A 27,719-nucleotide genomic window follows, 5' to 3' on the forward strand; every position below is an offset into this window, starting at 1 on the left:
GACCATAAACGTTGTGTCCAGATGACCTGATTCAACCTTCTGTGGCAGTGTAAAGATGTTACATTATCTGTTTGTTCAGATATAGATAGGAGTTCAAGTCCTGCTGAGGCAAATTTGTGACAATGGGCTACACAAAGACAATTGACTTGATCCTTCAGCCTATGTAAAATTAGCCTAGAGGTTACAGTGTGTTCATTTCGTTCACCGCTAAAGAGATTTGCCGATGGGTGCATTCTGAAATCCTAACTGGACGATCCGTGGGACTGGTTCTGTGCTAATGGGCTTCAGTAAGCAGCCAGGACGCGTCACAGCCGGGAGCCAGAGCCGCCATCAAGTCATGGCTCAAACATGAAATGCTGAGTATGATTTTGTTTGATGACCAATAATTTCTTGACCACATTAGTTTTAAACATGAAATGTACAGGAAGTCTCTCTCTGGTTGAAACCAGATGGGACACCCTCCGCCTTCGCTATGGATTTGTTGTAGTCATTTTGATTTGGTCTTGACAGTTTCTGATATAACAGCCTAATGATTGTTGATATTTAGATGCTGTGTTGAATTTATTTTTATCGTAATGCTATTTTTTTTTTTTGCCTTCTGGATGTTGAAAAACATCTCTTTATTGACATTGTCTCTTTTTATATATTTTTGATTAATCCCAGAATGGTTTCCCCCCAGATCTTTGAATAATGTTGTTTTTCTCTCTCTTGTTTTAGATCTTAATTGTATAAAGAAATCTTCATTTTATGCTATTTTTACAGTGCTGGCCTGGAAATCCATGATTTTTTTTTAAAAATTTGTAATTTCAGAACAGAAATGTTTCAGAAATGCCCAATTCACTGTAAAACTGTATTTTTTTTCTTCAATTTTCCCAGTGACAAAAATTATGGAGGCATCCACTGTTGAAAAGTGAAGCACCACTGTAATCTGTCTTCTTTACTTTTAATATTTGTTAATAAATGGCACAGATCAGATCGGGTGCTTTGTTTCGTTAGTGCCAAATTGATATTAATAGTAATATTTTTTGGTAAGCCACAAACATTAAAGGTGCCATGTGTAATACAATGCTGCCCTCTAGTGGTCAATGATGTGAATAACGGCTCCAAATGAAAACTAATTTATGCCCCTTTAAGGCGCTCCACAGACAACAACCAACATACTTGGCTGGCCCAGCTCATGTATTTTAAAATGTGTGTGGGGGGGGGGGTATTTATTCTGTTTCAATAAGCACCGTTCAGCAATCCTTGCTGTTATGTACTCATCCATCCATCCATCTGTGCAGAAATATAAAACACTATAAATCCATTCCTACCTTGAATGTGGTCAGTATCTTGCTCAAAAACTGTACAAAGAAATTAGAAATCTCATGGTGGTTGTTTTTTCCTTCCTCAAAAGGTGTATAATAAGGCAACTAGTCCAAGCTTTTTGGCAAAATGGCAAATCAAATTGCAAATGCACTGTATCCAAATCCCCTCATAAGCAATCTTTCTAAGTACCCTAGTTTTTACCCAGAGGCTTATAAAAAGCATTATGACGTGTACCATACCCAAAAAAAGAACAAGAAACGACCCAGTGAAGCCAAAGGTCCCAGAGTCAACTCGGCCAGTTCACACAACAATACATCGTGTCAGTGGACCGGTGGTTCAGTAATGTGCCCGAACCTGGTCCTCAGCTGCCCCGGGTCTGCAGAAGTCTCTCATACAGACTACCAGATGCAAGGGAATAGAGTGTTATTTGGCATACTGTGATTTAAAAAAAAAGTTGCAAAAAAAATGTTGGTTACATATGATTTTAATGCCTTTTATTATATATATATATATATATCTTTCCTTCTTCGGTGCTTTTCACCGTAGATCATTTAAAGTGAGAAAGAATTAGACATAAAACAAGCCTTGTCCTCAAGTTCTGCATGCCATTGTGCAACTTAAACATCATTTTGATACTTTTCTGATTGAAATACAACATAATGTTTCCCCCCAGAGTGAGTTGAAAAAAGAATTAAAATCAGATCATCGCTGCAGCCGAGGGGCAGGGTTCACACGTGTGCTGGCCCGGTTCAGTCCACTTCTCGGTCTCCATTTGCACCTCAGGAACTCAAGGCTTAAATTCGTCCGTCTGGGCACCTTTGCCATTACAACGTGGTGTGATGCACACAGGACTCGTCATACAACTAGTGATACTTCCTCTAACTCGTTTTATTTATTTATTTTGCTTAAAAGGTTTAATTATGGCTGCTGATTGACAGGTCTGAACTTGATCAATAGGCTTTTGGTTGTATTCTCCTTTTGTACACACGGTGATACCAACACCGTGTCTTTGTGTATTTGGGGTGCAGTTGCAGCGTTAGGTTAACCAGTGGTTCTCAACCTTTTGGGGGTCCTGGACCCCCTGCGTATTTTTGATCTACCCTGAGGACCCCTCCACCTGATCTTGGGGGAGGGGGGTTGCAATTTGATAGAAACAGTAGAAACTGCGTTTTAAATTGCATTATAGCATTTATTCACTCTTTGGGGCAAAAATAAGAGCTTTCAGTTGTAACTTAGATATAGTTAACAAAACAGAATTCTTATGCAGTAACTTTCAGATATATGTAACAACACAGAATATGTATTCAGTAACTTTCAGATATATGTAACAACACAGAATATGTATTCAGTAACTTTCAGATATATGTAACAAAACAGAATATGTATTCAGTAACTTTCAGATATATGTAACAAAACAGAATATGTATTCAGTAACTTTCAGATATATGTAACAAAACAGAATATGTATTCAGTAACTTTCAGATATATGTAACAAAACAGAATATGTATTCAGTAACTTTCAGATATATGTAACACAACAGAATATATATTCAGTAACTTTCAGATATATGTAACAAAACAGAATATGTATTCAGTAACTTTTAACAATGCAAACGGGAGCGAGATCTCTTATTAAAATACAATAAATTACACTTGTGAAACGGATGTAATTAGAGAAACAAGTCCTGTTACCCTTTATAGTTTATGTAGATAAAGGTCTCAGTCACATTTGAGTAAAATAATCCTATTTCTATAAATGTCATAGGATCTTTTTTTTAAGATATTTTATTTTCACGGACCCCTTGCAATTACACCACGGACCACTAGGGGTCCGCGGACCCCCCGGTTGAGAAACACTGACGTTATAGCCATGTTCGAACTTCTTCTTCTTCATCCTCTACTTCTTCTTCTTCTTCTTCTACTACTACTTGTTTATTGGCGGTTGGCAAAAAACCCCGAATTGACGCATTACCGCCACCTGCTGGTATGGAATGTGGATCAGAACGTCTATTAGTTACACTGCCCCCAAAAAAATAAACATTGTAACAGCCTTTATTTATTTATGTCTGTCCTCAGCTTCCGGTGGATGCTACAGGAAACCCCTCCAGGAAGCCGCGAGCAGCATGTTGGACCTGTAGTTCCGCTTGGTCACGTGGTCACTCTGAAAAATGGAAAAAAATAGATGCACGCGCCTACGCATCTTACACACGTGTACTTTACTCATTTCACACCTATCGTCTCCTACTCTGTCATGTGGTTTAAATGGCCCCGTCAGCTCCACCAGGAGACGCCATGTTGGACAGAAGTCTGCCCGCCAACCAACACGAGTCTGGGAAAACAGGAATGTCGGAATGGAAAATGTGCAGGAATAATCACCTACTACTTTCCCGTATGTAAACGTCACAACCCACAACATTCCTTGATGTAAAAGAAATAATTCTTGAGTCACCAGATATTTTCTTTATCTTCAATTTATCATTATGTCCATGTCATGGGAGACGATATCGTCTGCCACTAGTTCACAGCAATGACCATGCAACACACACAAGCTGTACTTAAAAAAACAGACACACAAACCAACTGGACAAGTCGTAGTGTTATTATTATTTTTTTAATATTTACAATCATACCTTTGCAGTGATTACATAACGGTACTGATTAGTTTTGTAGACTGGTGTCATATGTTACACAGTAGATGAGCAGGCTCACAAGTGATCGGCTTCTACGCGGCCCCGCCCACATGGCCCCGCCCACATGCAGACCACACGGGTAAAGCGGCGACAATTACAGGCCGGAAATGGGAGGACGTGACGTAATAAAGCCAGTCGGACGCGGTGGCAGTTATGAAAAGCAGTTTCGCATGAACGAATCTGCTCTTGTTGAGATCGACTACACGGGAGGGGGGGGAGGTGCAAATGAAAAATGTCAGGGGCAGGGAGATGAAGCTAATTACCCAAAGGGGGAAAACAAAGAGAACAAAAAAAGAAAAAAATCTTCTACTGCCACCGCTGGGTAGCTGGTATTAGGAGCCGCAGAGAAACCCTTGAGAGCAGTAATACTACCAAACAAACAAACAAACAAACAAACAAACAAACAAACACAAATGCTGAGAAATGCAGGATAAAGGTGCTCAGCAGCAGCAGCAGCGGGGACAGCTTGATTGTAATATACAGACGCCCAGAACACCATAAATGATAACTATACATGGAGGCATATATATATATATATATTACTCTTGCAAACTAAATAACTCTTATAGTCGTCGTGTTTTGTGCAACGTTCACCGACAGCTCACAACACTACACTTTTGGCAGAAGGGAAACACGAGTGTTTAACGTTCAGTGTGAACTCGGTGGGGAAGAGGGGCAGGAAAGCGGTTTTCAAGTGACCAAGGGCCCATATATGTACAACGACGTTTGGCAAAGAGAGAGGACACCCTTCAAAAGCACCGGTTAGAAAAATAATCTGTAGAGGAGATTATGTAGAAAAGAAAAAATCAAAATAAATTAAGTCCTTTGAAGAGAGAAAAAAATAATAACGTACAACAAAACAATGTGTATACAACTTTGTGCTAGAGAGATATTCTCGGGTCAAAACCGCTGGCTGGCTACCTGGCGTGGCCTCCTACCTTGTCCGTCTACAAACCATGTATGTGCTCCGGTGTTGGCACTTCCTGCCCGACCAGAGCGCTGCCGTGACACGTGTGCGGTGAAATAACACGGACGCCACGTGTTCATCCATACACTTATGCATATAAACACCAGTAGGGGTGTGTGTGTGTAGATTTTAACATACAACAGTGTGGGCAGGGTCAGATCTTATAAAGAGACGTGTGGGGACTAGCTGGCTGGGACCGACTCATATATATATTGTAGCGAATTCGGGGGACAACGCAATCACAGGAACTGCCGCAGCCGGGAAGCGAACCCGTGTCGCCCGCACCGCAGGAGGCATCGCTAACCGCTCAACTAAAGAGTCAGACCCGCAAACTCGCGAGCGAGTCTTCTTATCCATGCACGTTACACTACCCTCCTCCTTCGGCATGGATAAGAAGACACGCTGGCCGCTGGCTGGCGGGTCTGACCCTTTAGTCGAGCGGTTAGCGATGCCTCCTGCGGTGCGGGCGATACGGGTTCGCGTCCCGGCCGCGGCAGTTCCTGTGATTGCGTTGTCCCCCGAATTCGCTACAATATATATATGCGGGATGCGAACCCGGGTCTCCCACACCACGTGCGACTACGTTAACCAGTTGACTAAAGGGTCCAACCCGTCAGCCAATGGCTAGCGAGTCGAGTCATCCGTGGTCCTAACTAACACTAACCCCCTTCTTTGGGAAGGCTTCAGCATATCAGCACCCTCACGCCTCTGGGCACACGCGCTTCCGATGGCCTCACGGTCTCCCCGTCCCACTTCTGACACCAACGTAGTGAATTCAGGGGGCAGCCCGGGAAACGCCGCGGCCGGGACGCGAACCCGGGTCTCCCCGAACCACGGGCGACTACGTTAACCAGTCGACTAAAGGGTCCGACCCGTTAGCCAAGGGCTAGCGAGTCTAGTCACCGGTGGTCGTTACAACACGTTGAACTAGTATGACGTCACATCATCCAGATCGCATGGAGCGCGGTGCTTAACGTTTAAGACTCTTGACGATCATCTTTGGGTATTCAAAAAAAAAAGAAAAAGTAGTATAAAACTTTTTTTTACACTTTTACCTACATACGCTGATTTGATGAAGAGCTGATCTAGTGGAGAGGAGCGAGGAAGAGGAGTTAGGAAGTAGCGGTGACGGAGGAACTCCACGCCCGCGTTCTAAGCGAAGGTGCGGAAGGAGAGTGAAACGAGGCGCGTCAGACGACGCGCTCCCGTGTGCGCGCGGGCTGTCGGGCGTGATGACGCACGGGCGGAGCTTGCCGGTGCAGGGAACAGCGGTTCGAGGAGTCGACTAAGTTCCCACAAGCGTGTCTCTCTTTGCTTACTGCTGTTCCACGCATCAGCCACGCCAGTCACATCGTCCGGCTGCTGTTCCCTGGCGGGTCGGGAGCGTCCGGTTCGTGGTGCGGTGCTGGTTGGCTGTTGGAGATCAGCAGCGGGTGATGGTGGTGCGTCACTAAAAGGCCGTCTTGGAGCGTCCTTCCCTCGGCCTACTGCAGGTAGCGGTAGACCTTGAAGCAGTGGTTGCCGGAGTCGGCCACGGCCACGTGTCCGTCGGAGGTGAGGGCAAGGCCCTGGGGGCCGTACAGCGGGTCCGCCGACGTGTTGATGTAGGACAGGAAGGAGCCCGTGCTGTCAAACACCTGGCGGGAAAAAAAACACAAAGGGCAGGTGTGACGTCCCTTACTGAACACGAATCCCCCAAACTGTCAGCCTCTGTGATCGATTTCATTAGCTACGAGAACCATGGATAGTCACACATTCTTCTAATCCCCCCCCTCCTTTCTCCCCAATTGTATCCGGCCAATTACCCCACTCTTCTGAGCCGTCCCGCTTGCTGCTCCACCCCCTCTGCCGATCCGGGGAGGGCTGCAGACTACCACATGCCTCCTCCCATACATGTGGTCACCAGCCGCTTCTTTTCACCTGACAGTGAGGAGTTTCACCAGGGGGATGTAGTGCGTGGGAGGATCACGCTATTCCCCCCCAGTCCCCCCCCTCCGAACAGGCACCCCGACCGACCAGAGGCGGCGCTAGTGCAGCGACGAGGACACATACCCACATCCGGCTTCCCACCCGCAGACACAGCAAATTGTGTCTGTAGGGACGCCCGACTAAGCTGGAGGCAACACGGGGATTCGAACCGGCGATCCTTGTGTCGGTAGGCAACGGAATAGACCGCTACGCCACCCGGACGCCCTTGACGCTCTTCTAATTTCTACTGCTTGTGACGTTCTTGTGTTGTCAAGTGCGGCTCAGTGAAATAACACGGATGAGTAACGGCGTGGGCCTCCACCCTAACCAGAGATAACTGGAGAAAAGGGTGCGGGGGTGTGTGTGGGGGGGTGATGTCCTGCTCACGGCGGAGTCTCACCTGTATTCTGCTGTTGCCCCAGTCGGCTACGATGATGTTCCCGTTGGCGTCCACGGCCACGCCGGTGGGCGCGTTGAACTGGCCGTTGCCCTCGCCGTGGGAGCCAAACTTGAACAGGAACTCCCCGTCTGCGCTGTACACCTGCCACAGGAAGTTAGCCAACACCGCGTTATCTGGCGAACCGGGCCACGGCACTTCTATGTGAAGGGACTAACAGCCGGGTATGGACGTGGTTTGTGCGGGATTCAAACTACTGAAAGTCACCATTACACATGTCTTACCTTCACGGAGTGATTGTGGAAATCTGTCACAACAATTTCGTTCTTGTTGTTCACCGCAACAAAATGTGGACCTGCAAGACGAGGGAGGAGTGTTATTCACGCTGAGATTCATGCTGTCGGAACAGGAACAGGTCCCCCCCCTACTCTGCCTGCAGGCCTTCGGTCTACATTCAGGACTCGAGTCAGCTGGTTAAGTTTTGGTTAGCTTGCCTGAGTCTAGTATTTGCAGTGGGTTTAGTGCCTTGACTTAAATGAGGTTTGTTTGCAAAATGCCAACCAGGATATGAGCCGAGTATTACGAGAAAGCTGACGCATGCATTATGTAGCTTATTATTCACTACTCATACTTCTGCAAGCAACCCAACAAGGCTCCCTGAGGACCCCCCCCCTTTTTTCTCCCCAGGTGCCAATTACCCCACTCTTCCGAGCCGTCCCGGTCGCTGCTCCACCCCCTCTTCTGATCCGGGGAGGGCTGCAGACTACCGCACGCCTCCTCCGATACACGTGGAGTCGCCAGCCGCTTCTTTTCACCTGACAGTGAGGAGTTTCACCAGGGGGACGTAGCGCGTGGGAGGATCATGCTACCACCCCGACCGACCAGAGGAGGCGCTAGTGCAGCGACCAGGACACATACCCACATCCGGCTCCCCACCCGCAGACACGGCCAATTGTGTCTGTAGGGACGCCCGACCGAGCCGGAGGCAACACGGGGATTCGAACCGGCGATCCCCGTGTTGGTAGGCAACGGAATAGACCGCTACACTACCCGGACGCCCCGTGACACCGTTTTAATCTGTATACACTTACACGTGGGTTCAAGCTACAGCTGCTCTGAATTACCATAACTAAAACCTGGACCGGATCTAGTGAGCCCTGCGATATGTCATTACCCTTCAAAAGTTAGTGTGTGTGTGTGTGTGTGTGTGTGTGTGTGTGTGTGTGTGTGTGTGTGTGTGTTAATATTTGCAAATAAAAGCAATGATCTCTGGGTGGTTTAATTAAAAGTGATCAGTCAATATTTGCATGGATTTTGGAAATAAATAACCACTAAAAAAGGAACTGGAGTCCTCTGAGCTGCCAACACTGATCATCAGGTTTAACAACAACAACAACACAACCAACAACAACAACAACAGTTAGTTTAAAGACACCCGAAGCTGAACACAAAGTCAATTTTGTCCACAAACCATATAACACAATGCACACAACCAAACACTGCGACTCATGTTTGTAATAATAGTGATTATTACAACGGCGCGGACACACGTCTGAGAGACCATTCAAGTGCAGTCCATTCTCATACAGGCAGGGGGCGGTCCGACAGGAGACACGGGGCCGGGGCCGGGTTAGACAGGGAGCACTGCACCGTGGGATTAAGGTGGTGCCAACGCCACACTTGATACTTACTGAAAACCGAGCCAGATTTGTTTAAGTTTGGGCCGAGTTTGTCTGAGTTGCACCATGGGAGGAAGAGCAGAAAGGAAGAAAGAGAAGAAAAGGGTTGACGGAGGTAAAGAAGAAAGAGGAGTAAAGGGCGGCTGAACAGACTGAGCACCAGGTTGTTCGTCAAAGCTTTGTCTCGGTGGATCTCTGACAACAGTTGTGGACTTTCAGAGGTAACAGGAACACCCCCCCCCTTTCTACCCAGTTGTACCCGTCCAATTACCCCCACTCTTCCGAGCCGTCCCGGTCGCTGCTCCGCCCCCTCTGCCGATCCAGGGAGGGCTGCAGACTACCACGTGCCCCCTCCGATACACGTGGAGTCGCGAGCCGCTTCTTTTCACCCGACAGTGAGGAGTTTCACCAGGGGGACGTACCCCTGACCGACCAGAGGAGGCGCTAGTGCAGCGACCAGGACACATACCCACATCCGGCTTCCCACCCGCAGACACGGCCAATCGTGTCTTTAGGGACGCCCGACCAAGCCGGAGGTAACACGGGGATCACCACTTTAAATGCTCACGAGATAGCACGAGGTCAGAACTGTGCGCGAGTCCCACTGGCCCGTTTTGCATAAACGAGGTCTCATTTACATACACGGCCCTTCTCACCTGCAAACTGCCTGTCAGACGTCCCCCTGGCGCCAAACTTGGTCACGAGCTTCCCGTTGGACTGGAAAATGAAGACGCAACAGGCCTTGTTGTCCACAGTGATGATATGTCCATTTCTGTCCACAGCCACACCCTTGGGCCCCATCAGGCGGCCTGCACCGATCTTGTTCTGAGGAGGCAAACACATTGGAGAAGTGTAAATGCTGTTGATACTAAACACACCTTAATGCCTTTGCTCAGTGCAAGGAACCCAAGACATCTGTTGCCTGGGTCCAGACCTTTGACTCCGCCCCCTCCACCAAGCTGACCGATTCTTCCGGTCTGGCATCATGACACGAAACGGCAGTTTCTCGGTTGAAAAAGTGACTATCCAATGAGCGCCACGGGTGGACTGACAATTAGCCAATCCGCGCCATGGGCGGGACTAACGCTGTTGTCAAGGTGGGAGATTACCCCGACATCTTGGAAACGTCCACCTAATTGCCTCTCTAGCTTTTTGGGCTTCTGAATAATATTCTTGTGTTTAATATGAACCCCTTGATTAACATATTTATTTTACAGACATCATAGCTTGTTTTTACTTCACTCCGCTCTTAAAACCCCGGCAAATCATCATCATCGGTGGTCACTCGGGGTCGAGTATGACTGCCCCCCCTTTTTTGGGGGGAATTTCCCCCCTTTTTCTCCCCAATTGTAGCCGGACAATTACCCCACTCTTCCGAGCCATCCCGGTCGCTGCTCCACCACCTCTGCTGAGCCAGGGAGGGCTGCAGACTACCACATGCCTCCTCCAATACACGTGGAGCCCCCCCCCCCCGAGCAGGTGCCCCGGCCGACCAGAGGAGGCGCTAGTGCACCGACCAGGACACATACCCACATCCGGCTTCCCAACCGCAGACACAGCCAATTGTGTCAGTAGGGACGCCCGGACTGTCCTCCTTCTGGGTCCTTGTGGGTCTTCAGGTGGGCGTAGAGGCTGATCCACGAGCCACATATTTTGGAGCAATGTGGGCAAGGAGTGGTTGAGGATGTGGTTTGGGTCTTTCTGGTAACTCATTCCTTTCAGAGTCTGTGCTTGTTTTCAGCAGCACAGTGGAGGTCATGGTTGCAGCGCCCGGCGCCCTCATGGACAGCCAGTCTCCAGGCCTCCCTGTTGGTTGCTGCTTGTTCCCAGGTGTTAAAGTTGGTGCCAAACATTTTGATGTGGGCCTCGGTGTTATCATTATATCACTTCTTGTGTCCTCCTGGAACACGGTGTCCTGTCATGAGCTGAAAGTTCAAGGACTTGTTTCGGGAGTTAAGAGTGAGACATGAGGAGGACATGGCCAGTCCATCTCAGCTGATGTTGTGCGATGGTGGCAGGTATAGTAGGCATGTTGGCCTCCTCGACGACACTGAAGTTGGTGCGCTTATCCTCCCAGCTGATCTTAAGGACCTTCCTGAGGCATCGCTGTTGGTATGTCTTGAGTGCCTTCAGGTACCTGGTATATGTGGTCCAGGTTTCTGACCCATATACTAGGGTGGGCAGCACTACCGCTTTGTACACCAGAATTTTTGTTCGGGCCTGAAGGTCACAGTTTTCAAAAACTCCTTTATTCAATCTTGAGAAGGCCCAGCTGGCACAACTGAGACAATGGTGTATTTCAATGTCAATGTTGGCGTTGGAGGAGAGAAGGCTGCCAAGATATGGGAACTGTTCCACGTTTTCGAGTCAGTTTGTTTTTACTTAGCTCCACTCCACTCTTAAAACCCCAGAAAAAGCAGTATGTTGGCATGGTTATGCATCAGTTTCAACTCAAAAAGACATTAGATTCAGGCGGACATGTTGGTCTCTAGTGATTGGTTCGGGAGAACTGAATCCCCTCCCCCACGGAAATCAATTAGAGTGGAGGCAATGTCAGACTGAAGATGGAGTGTGTCGAGTTGGCAATTCTGTCTGGTGTCAGGCAAGGATCCTATTCAGGCTCTCACAGCCCACTGCCACTACTACTACTACTATTACTACCGGCTACTCCCATTAGGGGTCGCCACAGCGGTTCATCCGTTTCCACCTCTTCCTGTCCTCTACATCTTCCTCTGTCACATCAGCTACCTGCATGTCCTCCCTCACCACATCCATAAACCTCCTCTTTGGCCTTCCTCTTCTCCTCTTCCCTGGCAGCTCCATATTCAGCATCCTTCTCCCAATATTCCCAGCATCTCTCCTCCACACATGTCCAAACCATCTCAATCTCGCCTCTCTTGCTTTGTCTCCAAACTGTCCAACCTGAGCTGTCCCTCTAATATGCTCCTTCCTAATCCTGTCCTTCTTCGTCACTCCCAATGAAAATCTTAGCACCTCACAGTGCACCGTCACTGTTGTTTCTTACTGATGATGATGATGATGGTACATATCAAAGACGTCTCACCTTAAACTTGCCATCGGGAGAGAAGATGCTGACCCATCGATTGTCGTAGTCTGCCACCACAATGTCGCCGTTCATGTCCACAGTGACGCCCGTGGGTCTCTGTAGTTGACCCGGGGACCGACCTCTGAAGCCGAAGCGCATCTTGAACTGGCCGTCATTGGAGAACACCTGAAGGGAGGTGAGCAGTGATCCCAAATGTGTTATGATCTCAGTACTACTCTCTCTCTCTCTCTCTCTCTCTCTCTCTCTCTCTCTCTCTCTCTCTCTCTCTCTCTCTCTCTCTCTCTCTCTCTCTCTCTCTCTCTCTCTCTCTCTCTCTCTCTCTCTCTCTCTCTCTCTCTCGCTCATGCACACACCTGTATACACTGGTTGTTGCTGTCGGCCACCACTACTCTGCCGTTACTGGATGCCGAGATCCCTTGTAAATTGGTGAACTCTCCTTTCTCTCTACCCCGAGAACCTGGAAGACAGGTGAACATGGAACAAATCATTTTGACGTTTCCTCTGCAGGTCTCCCTGTGCCGCCGTACTTTAACGCTCATGTAGTGTGAGAGGTTTTGTTGTCTGCACCTGTCGTCCCACATAAGACGAGAGAGCAGCTTGTGAGGTTCTACTGACTCAACACGGGTCTTAACAAGCCGACCCATCAGACCCACTTTAAAGAGTTTTATAAAGTTGCTTTTTTCCAGCTCTTAGCTCTTGAATCAGTTCGTCAGTCAGGTTTCACTGACAGAAATCTGAATTAAAATGGCTTCAAATGCTTCGCTGGAGATGACACAACATTTTCTGGAAGCAGTTGTGTTGTGTCGTCCAGTGCCAAATATCTGGCCTACCTTACAGGTTAAACTACAGTGAGGTTTTTTTGGGGGGGGGGCGGGAATTTCCCCCCCTTTCCCCCCCAATCATACCCGGCCAATTACCCCACTCTTCCGAGCCATCGCGGTCTCTGCTCCACCCCCTCTGCCGATCCGGGGTGGGCTGCAGACTACCACACGCCTCCTCCGGTACATGTGGAATCGCCAGCCGCTTCTTTTCACCTGACAGTGAGGAGTTTCACCAGGGGGATGTAGCGCGTGGGAGGATCACGCCATTTCCCCCAGTCCCCCCCCCCAACAGGCGCCCCAACCAACCAGAGGAGGCGCTAGTGCAGCGACCAGGACACATACCCACATCCGGCTTCCCTCTGGCAGACACGGCCAATTGCATCTGTAGGGACACCCGACCGAGCCGGAGGCAACACGGGGATTCGAACCGCCGATCCTCGTGTTGGTAGGCAACAGAATGGACCGCCATGCCACCCGGACACCTCGGAGCTGTCCGTCTATTTCTCGGTCATCTTACCCACTCTATAGATGAGCTCGTCCTCGATGGGGTTCTCCTTTTTCTTGGTGGTGCTGTACATGCTGGATGGCCGTCGCACCGCCTTCTGCCGTATGTGTCCTCCGGTCCCGCTGGGGGACTTAACCCTCCTCTTCACGTCGTCCGGAGACTGCGGCACGTCCGAGGCCTTGACCGCCCGCAGGCGGAAGGGGCTCCCCCGGACCGGCTGGCCGTACAGCGACAGGGCGAAGGAGTACTCTCCCTCGGAGCGTAAGGCGTAGCTCACCTCGTAGGTCCCGTTCTTGTTGTCCATGACCTCCGTCTCCGCCGAGCGGCCCCCGTCCACCGACAGGATCTCCGCTTTTAGAACGGCGTTGCCCGTCCGCACCAGCTCCCCCTCCTGTGGGGTCAAGGATCACACAGCGTTAGGAAAAGTCACCTGAATGACAGGAATCGGTAGCAAATCCTATTCGGTACAAGGCCATGTTTAAATATAACAAAAAAAGTGCAACCCCCACCCCCCCACCCCCGCCCCCATCCCTCCTACACCCTCTCCAACCACATACTTTCAGGTTCTGGATAGATGAACAAGCCCAAATATGTGTCATTTATAAACCTTTGCAAACTTTTTACTAAATCTGTACTCAGTTTTTTTTTTGGGGGGGGTCCCCCCCTTTTTTTTCTCCCCAATTGTACTTAACCAATTACCCCACTCTTCCGAGCCGTGCCGTTAGCTGCTCCACCCCCCTCTGCTGATCCGGGGAGGGCTGCAGACTACCACGTGCCTCCTCCGATACACGTGGAGTCGCCAGCCGCTTCTTTTCACCTGACAGTGAGGAGTTTCGCCAGGGGGACGTAGCGCGTGGGAGGATCACGCTATTCCCCCCCAGTTCCCCCCCGAACGGGCACCCCGACCGACCAGAGGAGGCGCTAGTGCAGCGACCAGGACACACACCCACATCCGGCTCCCCACCCGCAGACACGGCCAAGTGTGTCTGTAGGGACGCCCGACCAAGCCGGAGGTAACACGGGGATTCGAACCGGCGATCCCCGTGTTGGTAGGCAACAGAATAGACCGCTACGCTACCCAGACGCCCCCCCCCAACCTTCTGATGGTTTACCATAAATGATAATAGGCCTCGTTAATTCCCTTGGCAACCACCAGCAGAAAAATATCATCTCAACAAAGATCGGATAAATAAATCAATAAACAAAAAACAAATCAATAAATAACTGCAAGTATCAGGAAATTTAACGGGATATAAAATTACAATGTCAATATACATACACGGGCTGGTGGCTCGTGGTACCGAGAGCCCAGGAGAAACGTCTCAAGCATGTCTGACCATTCAGGAGGTGAAGTTGGAAGTGCTCCTGTATGTCTGTTGTCCCGCCACTAGGTGGCGACATGCAGTCTGCTGGAAGGGCCATGCCCTGCCATTAACTCCCTGCACTATCCAACGGCACCTTATTGTTAACCGACTACATGCCACTTGCACACGTGTACATTTTAAATTGGGTTGTTTTGCCTTTTTATAGGTCAGTCATCCGCACACTTTCTTTTCTGATTTATTAGTTTGTTATTCTCTTAAATGTGACGAACAATTTCTCTAATCTATTTTACTTATGCATTTACCCGTGTTGCTGCTGTAACGCTGCACCTTCTCCCAGGGGGATTAATGGAGTACCTGTCTGTAGTGTGTTCGGACCCCATTGCAGAGAAGAGGCAGAGGCAGTTGGTCAAGTACAGAAATCGCTTTACTGGACTTCAGCAAAACGCACACCAAAAAACCCCACTGCCAAACAGGGCCGGCAACCAGAGTAAACATGAAATACCGAACAAGTGAAACACTCTCTCACACTGAGGAGGCAGATGAGGGTTCAGGAGACCAAAGTGAAGCTTTTGCAAGACTCGACCCGGAATGTCTGCACAGCACCCAGTCAGATAGTCCCCGGCACAGGCGCACCTAATCACAGGCTAACCAGTGTGCAGATGCCACTCATACTGGCTGATTGCAGGCCGATAGGGAAATTTCACCTGTTAGCTGCTGATCCTCTGGCCAGTGATCGTGTCATCTATCTATCTATCTATCTATCTATCTATCTATCTATCTATCTATCTATCTATCTATCTATCTATCTATCTATCTATCTATCTATCTATCTATCTATCTATCTATCTATCTATCTATCTATCTATCTATCTATCTATCTATCTATCTATCTATCTATCTATCTATCTATCTATCTATCTGTCTATCTATCTGTCTGTCTGTCTGTCTGTCTGGCACATGGACTCAATGCTGAGAAACTCCACCGGCGTCACTCTTCAATACAGAAGAGACAAAACACGATGGTGGAAAGTGACTCAGAGCGGGCACCAACTATGAATTTGGCGAACAGCGTCTGGAAACAGGAGTTAAAAAAAAACCGTTGATGTAACAAAATGGCCGACAACCCCATCCCTCCTTGGCCATATCCGGCTTCCCACCCGCAGACACGGCCGACCAGGCTGGAGGTAACACGGGGATTCGAACCGCCGCCTCCCGTGTTGGTAGGCAACGGTACAGACCGCTACGCTACCCATCGACAATCCTATTAAGTCTTCCCCACTGAGACGATGTGACGTCAGCATGAACGTAAGCGATGTGGGGGCTAAAATAACGGGTCGGACCCTTTAGTCGACTGGTTAACGTTGTCGCTTGCGGCGTGGGAGACGCGGGTTCGCGTCCCGGTTGTGGCAACGGTTCCCGGGTTGCCCCCCGAATTCGCTACATTGGTGTCAGAAGTGGGATGGTGAGGTCAACGGAAGCGCGTGCGCCCAGAGGCGTGAGGGAGCTGATATGCTGAAGCGCTTCCCGAAGGAGGGAAGGGGGGGTAGTGTAACGTGCATGGATAAGTAGACACGTTGGTCCTTGACTAACGGGTCGGAACCTTTAGTCGACTGGTTAACGTTGTCGCTTGCGGCGTGGGAGACGCGGGTTCACGTCCCGGTTGTGGCGACGGTCCCCGTGCTGCCCCCCGAATTCGCTACAATAGTTTCAATGGAGGCACCTATGAAATCATCAGTTCTGCTCAAAGCTAACCCATCAGAGATGGGTATCTTCACTGTAAGAGCTCTTTATTTTCAACCATCCGCACGAATCATTAGCTTACACTCACCGGCCACTTGATTAGGCACACCTGTCCAACTGCTCGTTAACGCAAATTTCTAATCAGCCAATCACATGGCAGCAACTCAATGCATTTAGGCATGTAGACATGGTCAAGACGATCTGCTGCAGTTCAAACCGAGCATCAGAATGGGGAAGAAAGGTGATTTAAGTGACTTTGAACGTGGCATGGTTGTTGGTGCCAGACGGGCTGGTCTGAGTATTTCAGAAACTGCTGATCTACTGGGATTTTCACACACAACCATCTCTAGGGTTTACAGAGAATGGTCCGAAAAAGAGAAAATATCCAGTGAGCGGCAGTTCTGTGGGCGAAAATGCCTTGTTGATGCCAGAGGTCAGAGGAGAATGGCCAGACTGGTTCGAGCTGATAGAAAGGCAACAGTAACTCAAATAACCACTCATTACAACCGAGGTATGCAGAAGAGCATCTCTGAACGCACAACACGTCGAACCTTGAGGCAGATGGGCTACAGCAGCAGAAGACCACACCGGGTGCCACTCCTGTCAGCTAAGAACAGGAAACTGAGGCTACAGTTCGCACAGGCTCACCAAAATTGGACAATAGAAGATTGGAAAAACGTTGCCTGGTCTGATGAGTCTCGATTTCTGCTGCGACATTCGGATGGTAGGGTCAGAATTTGGCGTCAACAACATGAAAGCATGGATCCATCCTGCCTTGTATCAACGGTTCAGGCTGGTGGTGGTGGTGTAATGGTGTGGGGGATGTTTTCTTGGCACACTTTGGGCCCCTTAGTACCAATTGAGCATCATGTCAACGCCACAGCCTACCTGAGCATTGTTGCTGACCATGTCCATCCCTTTATGACCACAGTGTTCCCATCTTCTGATGGCTACTTCCAGCAGGATAACGCGCCATGTCATAAAGCTCGAATCATCTCAGACTGGTTTCTTGAACATGACAATGAGTTCACTGTACTCAAATGGCCTCCACAGTCACCAGATCTCAATCCAATAGAGCACCTTTGGGATGTGGTGGACCGGGAGATTCGCATCATGGATGTGCAGCCGACAAATCTGCAGCAACTGCGTGATGCTATCATGTCAATATGGACCAAACTCTCTGAGGAATGTTTCCAGTACCTTGTTGAATCTATGCCACGAAGGATTAAGGCAGTTCTGAAGGCAAAAGGGGGTCCAAATCGGTACTAGCAAGGTGTACCTAATAAAGTGGCCAGTGAGTGTATATCACAACTATCATCCTAAATGCATTTGAAGCATAAGTTTTCTCTTTCATCTTGGAAAAAAAATGTTAGTCGAAAAAGATTGAGAAGACAGTACATTACTTTGCAGCCTTAAGCGCCTTTCACTCACTAGATCTTATTTTCTCTGAGCAAATACAGCATGAGTGGTGTCGGTGGGGCCCGGTTTGTGTGACATGAGAGCCTGGTAGCGACTCTACTGGCCCAGTAGACGTACCTGACCTGAGCTGAGACAAATGAGCAACTAGGGGCTTTAATAACTGTACTTGAAGCCTGTGCTCTTCACTTGGCAGTGAGGGGGGCATGATGTAAGGACGCAACAGCACAGGGAGGAGGCGCTGAGCTGCAACCCCCGGCCAGAGTGGCTTACAGACTGAGAAGATTTAGAGGAGATGCTGATGCGAGACCATCGGCGTCAGTTTTGTCTACAGTCTCTCTTGCTCGCGCTTCCCATGTTTGGCAAAGACTGTGCCAGAGGTACCTTGTCCTTGGTTGTCACGGTAATGCTGTGGTGCTGCCCGGTAGCCGCGTGGCGAAGGCCTTCCCCTGTTGCCACGGAGGTGTGACCCACTGCCGCCGTGGTGATGAGAACGCCCAGGTTCTGGATGGAGCGCCGCAGGCCCTCCGTCTCCACCTGCGGGGGGAGGCACATGGAGGCACAGGGTCATTTCCAGTGTAATCATTAACATCAACATCCTCATCCATACGCTTGGAAACTAGCGTTCTTTTGTTTGATATGTTCGTTCCACCACTGCTGTATTCAAGACGTTAGCTAGTCCACATAAATCCAGCTCATGCGAGCGCCTTTGCGGACGTTCATATTTACCAGTTACTCTCAGCTAGGATTCTCCTGGGAGAATAATTCAGCACATAGTATTTTTTAGATCTTCACAACAACAGCCAAATATTGAGGAAAAGAGCAGGTAACTGCTGAGTTCAGTGAGGAAATGAAATGAAGTTCACCGACATACATACAGGTACATACCTCCGTACACATAGACATGGTTACACAGGTACTACTGCATACTTCATACAAACAGGTGACAGGCAGACATTTTGCCCCTCCCCTCTGCCACACCAGCTATAAATCAAGTCCTCGTCGGTATGGCTGAGGGGAGGGGCGAAATGTCTGCCAAAGTCGACTTTTTTCCAAGGCTATCGACTTGTATCTGCAAACAGATGGGGGTCAAGTGAAGAATGGGCCGAGGGAGTGTGCAGGGTTGTGTGTTGTACGGTGAGTGATTTGCATGCTGTGGCTTTGCTGCTGCCAGGGTGGAGATTGGTCTTGCTGACAGCAGTTGACACGGCGTAGAAACAGATGGAGCAGTACAGTAGCATGGGTTGGATTATGCTTTTGTAAAGCAGCAACAGACGGTTGGGGAGGGGGGGGGCAATAGAATGTGCTTTGAGTTTGCAGATGACACAGAGTCTTTGCTGGCAGCGTTTATGGATGTCAGTGATGTGTCGGTTGAGAGTGGTTTGATTGTGTGAGGTGAGTCCAAGATATCTGAACAGTCTCAGCATTGATAGAAGCGGGGTTACAGATTCTGGGTCTTGCCAACGAGCCGGTTTTCTAGCCTTACTGATATCTAGCTGCAGGCACTGTGGCCGTCAGTGAGCCATGGTATGAAAGTGGGAAATGGAGTGCTCATAGGCTGTGATGTCATTAGGTGTCACGAAGAGCCGACAGCATCTCCTATACCTGACAGTCCAGGTGTGCGTTCTGGTGCGGTCTCTCTGGAAAGTCGTGTCGGGCCAGCGCCGTCACCCGCTCACTCATCTGCTTCTGAACCAGCAGAACCTGCACACCAAGAAGCGTTGTCGAACAGATGGAGTATGTAATACTGCATATTGTTAGTATTACCACGGCAATAGTGTTTTGACTTGAGGATGAATAAGACTAACTTCCCTCTGTATAGCTCTCAACAAAAATGGTGAACACATTTATCAATCGTCACAGGGGATTTCTCTCTTCGCTGGGTCCCTCGCAGTCCAACGTCGGCCATAGACCAGCGTCTCTCACACTGAATGAGAGTCTCGCTGAAGGGCACTTCAGCACAGTGGATACCTGCTTCTACGAGGGCTTAAACTCTCATCCTTTCCCTTGCTCGCGTTAACCCCCCCCCCACCCCCGTGCTACCGGAGCAGCGATCCGTTTTCGCTGGCGCCCTCGCCCGGTTTTTCAAGCGAGCCGACCCACCTCGGTAGCACTGCCGTGGCTGAGGGCCTGCTCTGTGAAGCTGCAGCTGCTCTGGATGTGCTCCTTCCCCTGGAGGAGAGATGAAAGCTGGGCCTGGAGGACCTGCATTCAGATGAGCGGAAGGAACACGGTCAGGGGAGGTCACGGGGAAGTAAGAGAAGGGATGAGAGGGGGAAAGCTCAAGGGGGGGATGTACGCTACGTCACGCCCAGGCGCTCCATACTCCACACACAGACCCCCTGTCTGCAGGCTGACTGTGTTTGTTTTGACGTGTGTGCACATGCACGGTATATGTGCAAACAGGAAGCTGCATGTAGACACGCATCCCTGTATGTGTTCAACCTGCCACCTGTAAATTTGCACTTTGTTGCCATCTCCTGGCACAAGAGGTGATCAAAACACAAGTTCAAACTTGAAAATGAGTATGTTATCCAATGACTCAATGAAATTAGGCTGCAAAGCAGCATGCCATGATTTAAATATTGCAGTAAGTGGTGTATATGCCGCTATTGCTGTATCCTTCCCTCAGCTTGTCCACAGATTTGCATCTAGTTAGGGTAAAACTTAACATCCTGCATTATTCAGTCTAGTTGAAACGTGACGACGGTGCGGCGATTCTGCGAGACACACAGCCAATATTGCAGTAGAACAGAGTCCCAACGTAATAGCTGGACGTAGGAGGCGGGGAGAAATACAACTACTGCAGCTGATTTCCTCGGCCTACAAACGAGGTGCAGCAGCCATTGTGGCTCGTGTGCCCTCGGCTCAACGGTAAATAGTCTGCGCCCTTGTTAAAATGCAGCCCTCGGGCCAAAGTTAACACAGGCAGGCTGATTTAATCAAACCACACCGCCACATCGTTCTACGGTCACACTGATCACCTGTCTGACAGAAGCGTGACTACACGGGCATCACATTTCAGCCCTTTCCCCCCCCCTGCTGGAGTTGTTTCCAACACCCAGCGCATGTTTGCCACTGCACCAGTTGGTACGAACTGACCAACAAATAAAAATTCAACAGTGGGATGAAGAGACGGGAGACTTCCTCCATCTGTGGTAAAGATGCTGGCTAGTTCTATGTGACCTGACTCCACCACCCAAAATGGACAAGATAACAGTTTAGTAACGGAGTTGGAGGTCGCAGCTTTGACCTTCTGCTTGGCGCTGCAGATGTTCTCCAGGTCAGTGATGAGGGCCGACTTGCGCTGCTGCAGCGCTCTCTCCAGTTCCTCGAAGGTAGCCGTGATATCGGCCACGGCCTCGTTCTTCCTCTCCGTCAGCTGGCGGGAGATCTCCGTCACCAGCTCGATGGCCGCCGTCAGCTGGGGCAGTCTGGGATATGAGACGACGTTACGTTGGCTTGATTCTTACAGAGTAATACGTGGAGTATGTACACATGCTGGATGGAGCTATGTCTTTAGCATCCGGGTAACACTTGAAGTCAAATGGAAACAAATAAGACCAGGAAAGCAACAAAAACACAAACCTCTGCACAGGTCATAACTTTCTCGTGTCCCCTAAAAGATCTCCTCGCATCTCAGGTAAACCCCTTATCAACTCATAACTAGCGTTACCATATCTTCTGTTTTGGTGTGAAGTGAAAAATACTTTACTTCATTGACTATGATCCTTTATCCATCCATCCATCCATTACTCAAACCCCTTATCCTTACATAGGGTCGCGGGGATGCTGGAGCCTATCCCAGCAGTCACTGGGCTGCAGGCGGGGAGACACCCTGGACAGGCCGCCAGACCATCACAGGGCCAACACACACCTAGGGACAATTTAGTACGGCCGAGTCACCTGACCTATACGTCTTTGGACTGTGGGAGGAAACCCACCCAGACACGGGGAGGACATGCAAACTCCACACAGAGGACGACCCGGGACGAGCCCAAAGGTTGGACTACCCCGGGGCTCGAACCCAGGACCTTCTTGCTGTGAGGTGACCACGCTAACCCCTGCATCACCGTGCCACTATAATTCTTTCGTGACTCAGAAATACAGCGTGGGTAATACATTCCTACCCAGAAATAGCATCTGGGTCAACTACTTTGGAGAGGAAAAACCCACACTTTGGCTTTGACACGCCTGATTTGAAGTCGGCGGGAGTCTGGGAGCTCTAGCCAGGTGAGGCGCTCTCACCTGCTACGAATGGCGTCCAGCTGTGTCTTGAGGGCCATCTTGTGCTGCTCCACGACATCCAGCAGAGGGACGGTGACGTGCTCTCTGTGCTCACCCGCCGTGCAGTCCAGACACATGGCGGTCTCGCAGGACTCGCAGTAGAACTCCATCACCTACAGGGAGCGACGAATACACCGCGCTTTCAACGGGGTAGCCAGCCTAGGCGCGCTCATCACTCACGGCTGAACTGCCCCCATTCACTTCTGCTCACATTTCAAGGCGGCGCCACAGCCGCTTGGGGTTTGCTTGGGTTACTCCTCGCACAATCATCCCTACTGAAACAGTATCTTTGAGTAAAACATGGAGGGAGGGGCTCCTACCTTTCCCTCGTGGTTCGGGCAGCTCAGAGGTTTCCCTGCAGCGGCCGCGCTCACAGACTCCAACACGCTGCAGGCCTCCGGCCGAGAGCACTCCGGGTCTCTCTGAAGGACCTGTGCAAAGGGGACTCAGAACTTAAACCGCGTGGGAAAATAACGCTGGGCATGCAGACGGTTAAATTACAGACGAGGTTAGAGGACAACCCGCCCCCCGTGTCCAGCGCTAGATTCAGATTAGCTGTGAGCCCTTCATCCATTTTCTTTCTCGTTCTGTCTACTTTCTCTCTCGGTGTCTGGGAATTACTCGATTCCCCTGTAGATGCTCTATGCTGCCGAGCGCTCCCATGATCCCTCACACACACACATACACACACACAGTGTGGCAACTTGCACAGACACACACAGATTCACACACCCACACAGGCATACACGTGCACAAAGTCAGTTTCTTGGAGTGTGTGATGCTCTTGTACCGTAAGTTTTGGGTTTTTTTTGGATCCTTAATTTTCCATTGATTTACTTTCCTAATTGTGTTTGTGTATTTTCGATCCCCTGCGAAGCGGTTTGTGACAAGCCGGCTCTTTTTTCAAACCCCTGAAGTCTGACCTGAGCTGACCTGAGCTGACTTGATTTAACCTGAGCTGACTTGACAAGTGATTAAGGGTCTGACCTCCATCAGATTAGTGATGAAGAAGTTGTTCTGCAGCGCCGAAACTCCTTTCTCTGGCAGGATGGACGTCTGCCGACACACTGGACAGGAGAGCGTCAGCGACTCGGCTGGAATGTAATTCTGGAGACAGCTAAGAGGGAGACAGTGGGGGGGGGGGGAGAAGGGGAAGGCAGAAAGAGAGGAGGATGGAGAGGAAGAGATGTTGCATGTTTGCTGCATCATATGTCATGCAGATGTTATTGTAGGTCAGCAGAAAGGGAGAAGGCCAGAGACAGACAGACAGAAAGGGAGTGGTCCCCATGTCACCAAATTGACAGACGGTGCCTCACAAGGCTCCCGTCAAAACAAGCAGAGGATCGGCGTGGATCCAAATCAACACACACAACCCCCAGGAAACATCTCACTTCCATCTCTCTGGGAATCAAAGCGTCTCCGGCAGGACACTCCGTCAGATACATAAAGAGGGATAAGATTTTGTGGAGGCAGGTCTGTGTGTGGGTGGGGGGAGGGGGGGGGGGCTTAGGTCTGGTTCTGTACTATTCTATAAACGTAAAAACAGGCGGCTGAATGAGTTTCGATTAAATGCTGTGAGTGACAGACCGGGGATTCTGTTAGGGATTCACGAAAGCCATCCTTTTGTCTCCCTTAAGGTTTGCCGTGGTCCTATCTGACGACCTTTGGGAGCCCTTCTTGGAGGACCCAAGAGCTGCCAAGTTCCTCAGCGTCCTGGCAGACTCCGCCACTGATGCGGAGCATCAGTGACGCTGAGGGACTTTATGTCAGTATCCTGAAAGATGGGGAGCCAAAGGACGCGTTCTTGGCAGTAGAAGAGCGCCACCGTGCCACAGCCGTCGGACCCTGCAGCTGTTAATGCTGGGAAGGTACGTTTTTAGACTCATTTGAAGGAACGTTTGTTGACGAACTTTTGTCACGTTTCATAAATAGAAGTTTGGTGGTAGTTAAAAAATGTACATAATTAACTTATCACTCTGTAAACAGTATTTCAGCCCAGAGTAGAAGCAGAAGTTAGTCGGCTTCAGATCCGATGGAGCCTCGGTGATGGTCGGGAGGCGTGGGAGGTCTCCACTCATTAACATCCAGTGCTTTGCCCATGGATTCAAACTGGCAGCCATGGATGCCATGCTCCTCAAGGGTCTCTACAAACAGTACCGCTATTTGCCTAAAGTCTGGAGAGAACTCAAGTTGGGTCCCTTCAGCACAAGATCTGGAAGTCGACCAATCTGGGGGGAAACAAGGTGGCTCCCGCATATGGCGAGATCTCTTCAGACCCTCGTGAAGGACTATGCTGTGGTGTTGGCATGTATGGAGAACACCACTGAAACCAGGCAAGTCATTGCTGTGGCAAAGAGTCACCCAATTTGCATCACTGGCTTGTATTCTCATTATTGAACAGCTGTGATGTGTGTGCTTTTTCCAGATCTGCCAGCGCAGACGTGATCGAGAGAGCCAAGCAGTGTGTCCAGATCTTGAAGGACTACAGCCACCTCCTGTATATGGTCCTGGCACAGGGTATCCTAAAAGTTTTGAGCTAGTCAGATTTTCTCCTCTGTATTGTTTTGAGTGATTAGTACTAGTGTTAGTGTTAGTGATATTGTTATTCTTTGCAGTCTACGTCTGAAGCTTCAGGAGGACGATGTTACACTCCCCGAGGCCTTACAGGCCTTTGAGATGGCACTGCTCATGCTCACAAGCATGCACTCAGCAGCTGGAGAGACCCTTGAAGGCTTCCTTCAGGGCCCCGCAGAGGGCCGGTTCCATGCAGTGCAGCTCCAGAGCTTTAGCCAGGAGAGCAGGGATAGATTCTGCAGGTAGCTAATGGAAAAAGGGAAAATAAGAGCATTTGTTGATATAGTTCAGTTAGCCTGTTGTTCATAAAAGGGCTCGCTCAATCGTGCTCACTCCGTGACACATTTTAATTGCACATTGTCCCTGCCTTTAAAGCAAACTATTTAACACTAAATTTTATGTCGATAGATTAAAGAGCCAACCCCTTGATGCAGTCATCAAAAGCATGAGGAGCCATTTCAAGGACCTGGAGAATGACAAGTTTCTTCAGGCAGCTGCGAGTTGGTTGGACCTGAGGGGGTGGCCAGCAGAGGAGGCAGACCTGGCCGGTTACAGAGCAGACCATCTCCGTGTCATCACAGACCGCTTTGCTGACATACTGGATAGGGTGGGCTGTGACAGGGGTCAGGCAAGGCACCAAGAGTGGCCAAGTGCAAAAGTGGTGATCAAAGTGCTGCCCCAGGTCCAACAAAGCAAGTTATGGACAGACTTTTTAACAGACCCTTGATAGGCTGCAGAGTTTCCCCAACCTGCTGATGGTGGTTGAGCTGATCTTCGTGCGCCCACTATCCACCGGTGCCTCTCAGCATGGCTTCAGTGCCATGAAGTGCATTAAAACGGATTGGCAGAGCAACCTTTCAGTTGAAATATTGTGGAAACAGCTATACATTAGCATCGAGGGGCCAGCAGTTGCCAAGAAGAGGAGAGTGCAGGCAGGGTGGAGTGGGTGGAGAAGAGTGTCAGGAGTGATTTGTGACAGAAGGGTACCAGCAAGAGTTAAAGGGAAGGTTTACAAGGTGGTTGTGAGACCAGCTATGTTGTATGGTTTGGAGACAGTGGCACTGACGAAAAGGCAGGAGGCAGAGCTGGAGGTGGCAGAGTTGAAGATGCTAAGATTTTCATTGGGAGTGACGAAGAAGGACAGGAGTAGAAATGAGTATATTAGAGGGACAGCTCAGGTTGGACGGTTTGGAGACAAAGCAAGAGAGGCAAGATTGAGATGGTTTGGACATGTGTGGAGGAGAGATGCTGGCTATATTGGGAGAAGGATGCTGAATATGGAACTGCCAGGGAAGAGGAAAAGAGGAAGGCCAAATAGGAGGTTTATGGATGCGGTGCGGGAGGACATGCAGGTGGCTGGCGTGGTAGAGGAAGATGTAGAGGACAGATGATCCGCTGTGGCGATCCCTAATGGGAGCAGCCGAACGAAAAAGAGGAATTTATTCTGTTCACCTGTGACTGGTCATAATGTTTTGGCTCATCAGTGTATATGGCTTTTACTATGGCATCAATCTCAGTGACCCTGTTCAATCCAACCGAAATCAATCAGAGAAAATATTCTCTTGATATAAGCAGTGAGCAGGCTAATAAATTATGTGGGTGTGTGTTGTATGTGTGGTTGAAGGGATCTAGATAATGTGAAACACCATTCATGTAGATGGAAAAAAAATCACATTGTAAAAAGGTTTTCATGAGGACTACAAAAAGAGTGAAATTGGAGCGAGAGGGAGAGGGAGCAAAGCTTCCTGAGGGACTACACCACAATAACACTTTTAGCAACACTTTACCAGAGAGAATGCTGCCCGCCACCTCAGCCTTAGGACAACCATATATCTATCTACCCATCCAACATTTATATAGCCACCCAACAACCACAACGTATATAGCCCCAAACAAAAAACCTTTTTTGGTCCAGCAGGGCTCTGGAGATCATGTGCCAGACTGTAAAACAGGGATTAAATTTAGCTTGCTGGTGGGCAAATGCCCCCTACAGTGGGTGGTATTGATGAAAAAATCCCAGACTTTGATCTGAAACTCCATGGGCGCATACTCTGAATTTCAACCAAGTTGCAAGAAGTATTTTTGAACTGTGGAATTTAGGCGTGAAACAAAATGTTGTTTCCTCAGTAAAAAAATAACACGCCCCCAAACCCCCATCTCACACCCATCCATCCAATCACTACACAATATCCACCTTCCCCATCCTGACCCCAAAGTTTTCCCCAAAGCCTCCTCTGTTAGGCTGGGATCAGACTACACAATATTTCTGCCTTTCATGATGGTCACCATGTCACATTAGGCAATCAATATGCCATAAATTCTGGCCGTGTCTTGGCAGCGAGACAGGCAACACTACAAAAATGACCCTGACCAATCATCGTATGCTGCCTTTCACGACCTTGCGTGAGTTCATAGGTCATTGAGGAGGAGGAGGGTCAAGAAATTGTCAGTCATGGCCTAGAGAAGCGCTATGTGTGATGCTGGTGGTCTTGTGTTCCAAAAAGAAAAGAAAGAAAAAATGATTATCGACCCGTCCCTGGGTGTCACGAAGAGGACAGTATGGGCTGTCTATCCCTAACTTCAAGGTAACGAATGTGCTAACATGGTTAGCTACTAGGTTCGCTGTATGTAAACAGAAGAGTCTCGTGGAGGAAGAAAATTACTGGGTTTGGGGAATTATACACTGTGTTAAATGAAGATACAAAGATGTGTTTTAATATCAAGTGGTTTCACAATCACTATAATGGAAATTGAGAAAACTGTCAGCACAGCTCCAGTCCAGTTCACTGACCACCATACGTGCACCCGAGAGCACTCCGTCATCCTATTGGGCAACGTCAAGGAACACATCGTAGGAGTTGTCAAACTAGACAGGAAAGTATTCAAACGTCTGACATCCTAGACTTTGTTGGGGTGCTGTGGGGCGTCGCCGGTGCCACGTTGCTGTTCTTCGATTATGTCACACCACAAGGGGC

The 27,719-nt window shown here is 49.3% G+C and overlaps 1 protein-coding gene across 1 annotated transcript in view; it reads right to left on the bottom strand.

Moving 5' to 3' along the window:
* Window positions 1–5,514: 5,514 nt before the first annotated feature.
* Window positions 5,515–27,719, bottom strand: part of trim3b (tripartite motif containing 3b) — a 32,638-nt gene continuing 10,433 nt past the window's right edge. Inside the window, exons 3-16 of the mRNA XM_056284580.1 lie at window positions 23,158–23,287; window positions 22,491–22,601; window positions 22,132–22,283; window positions 21,137–21,317; window positions 19,987–20,088; window positions 19,489–19,587; window positions 18,268–18,420; window positions 13,415–13,793; window positions 12,430–12,533; window positions 12,074–12,241; window positions 9,666–9,834; window positions 7,615–7,685; window positions 7,334–7,474; window positions 5,515–6,602 (exon numbers count right to left, since the gene is read on the bottom strand). Of these exons, the coding sequence (XP_056140555.1) occupies window positions 6,450–6,602; window positions 7,334–7,474; window positions 7,615–7,685; window positions 9,666–9,834; window positions 12,074–12,241; window positions 12,430–12,533; window positions 13,415–13,793; window positions 18,268–18,420; window positions 19,489–19,587; window positions 19,987–20,088; window positions 21,137–21,317; window positions 22,132–22,283; window positions 22,491–22,601; window positions 23,158–23,287 (2,113 nt within the window). The 3' untranslated portion in view covers window positions 5,515–6,449. The remainder of the gene's footprint in view (window positions 6,603–7,333; window positions 7,475–7,614; window positions 7,686–9,665; window positions 9,835–12,073; window positions 12,242–12,429; window positions 12,534–13,414; window positions 13,794–18,267; window positions 18,421–19,488; window positions 19,588–19,986; window positions 20,089–21,136; window positions 21,318–22,131; window positions 22,284–22,490; window positions 22,602–23,157; window positions 23,288–27,719) is intronic.

This window comes from Lampris incognitus, chromosome 8, assembly GCF_029633865.1.
Source record: "Lampris incognitus isolate fLamInc1 chromosome 8, fLamInc1.hap2, whole genome shotgun sequence".
Taxonomy (NCBI): Eukaryota; Metazoa; Chordata; class Actinopteri; order Lampriformes; family Lampridae; genus Lampris; species Lampris incognitus.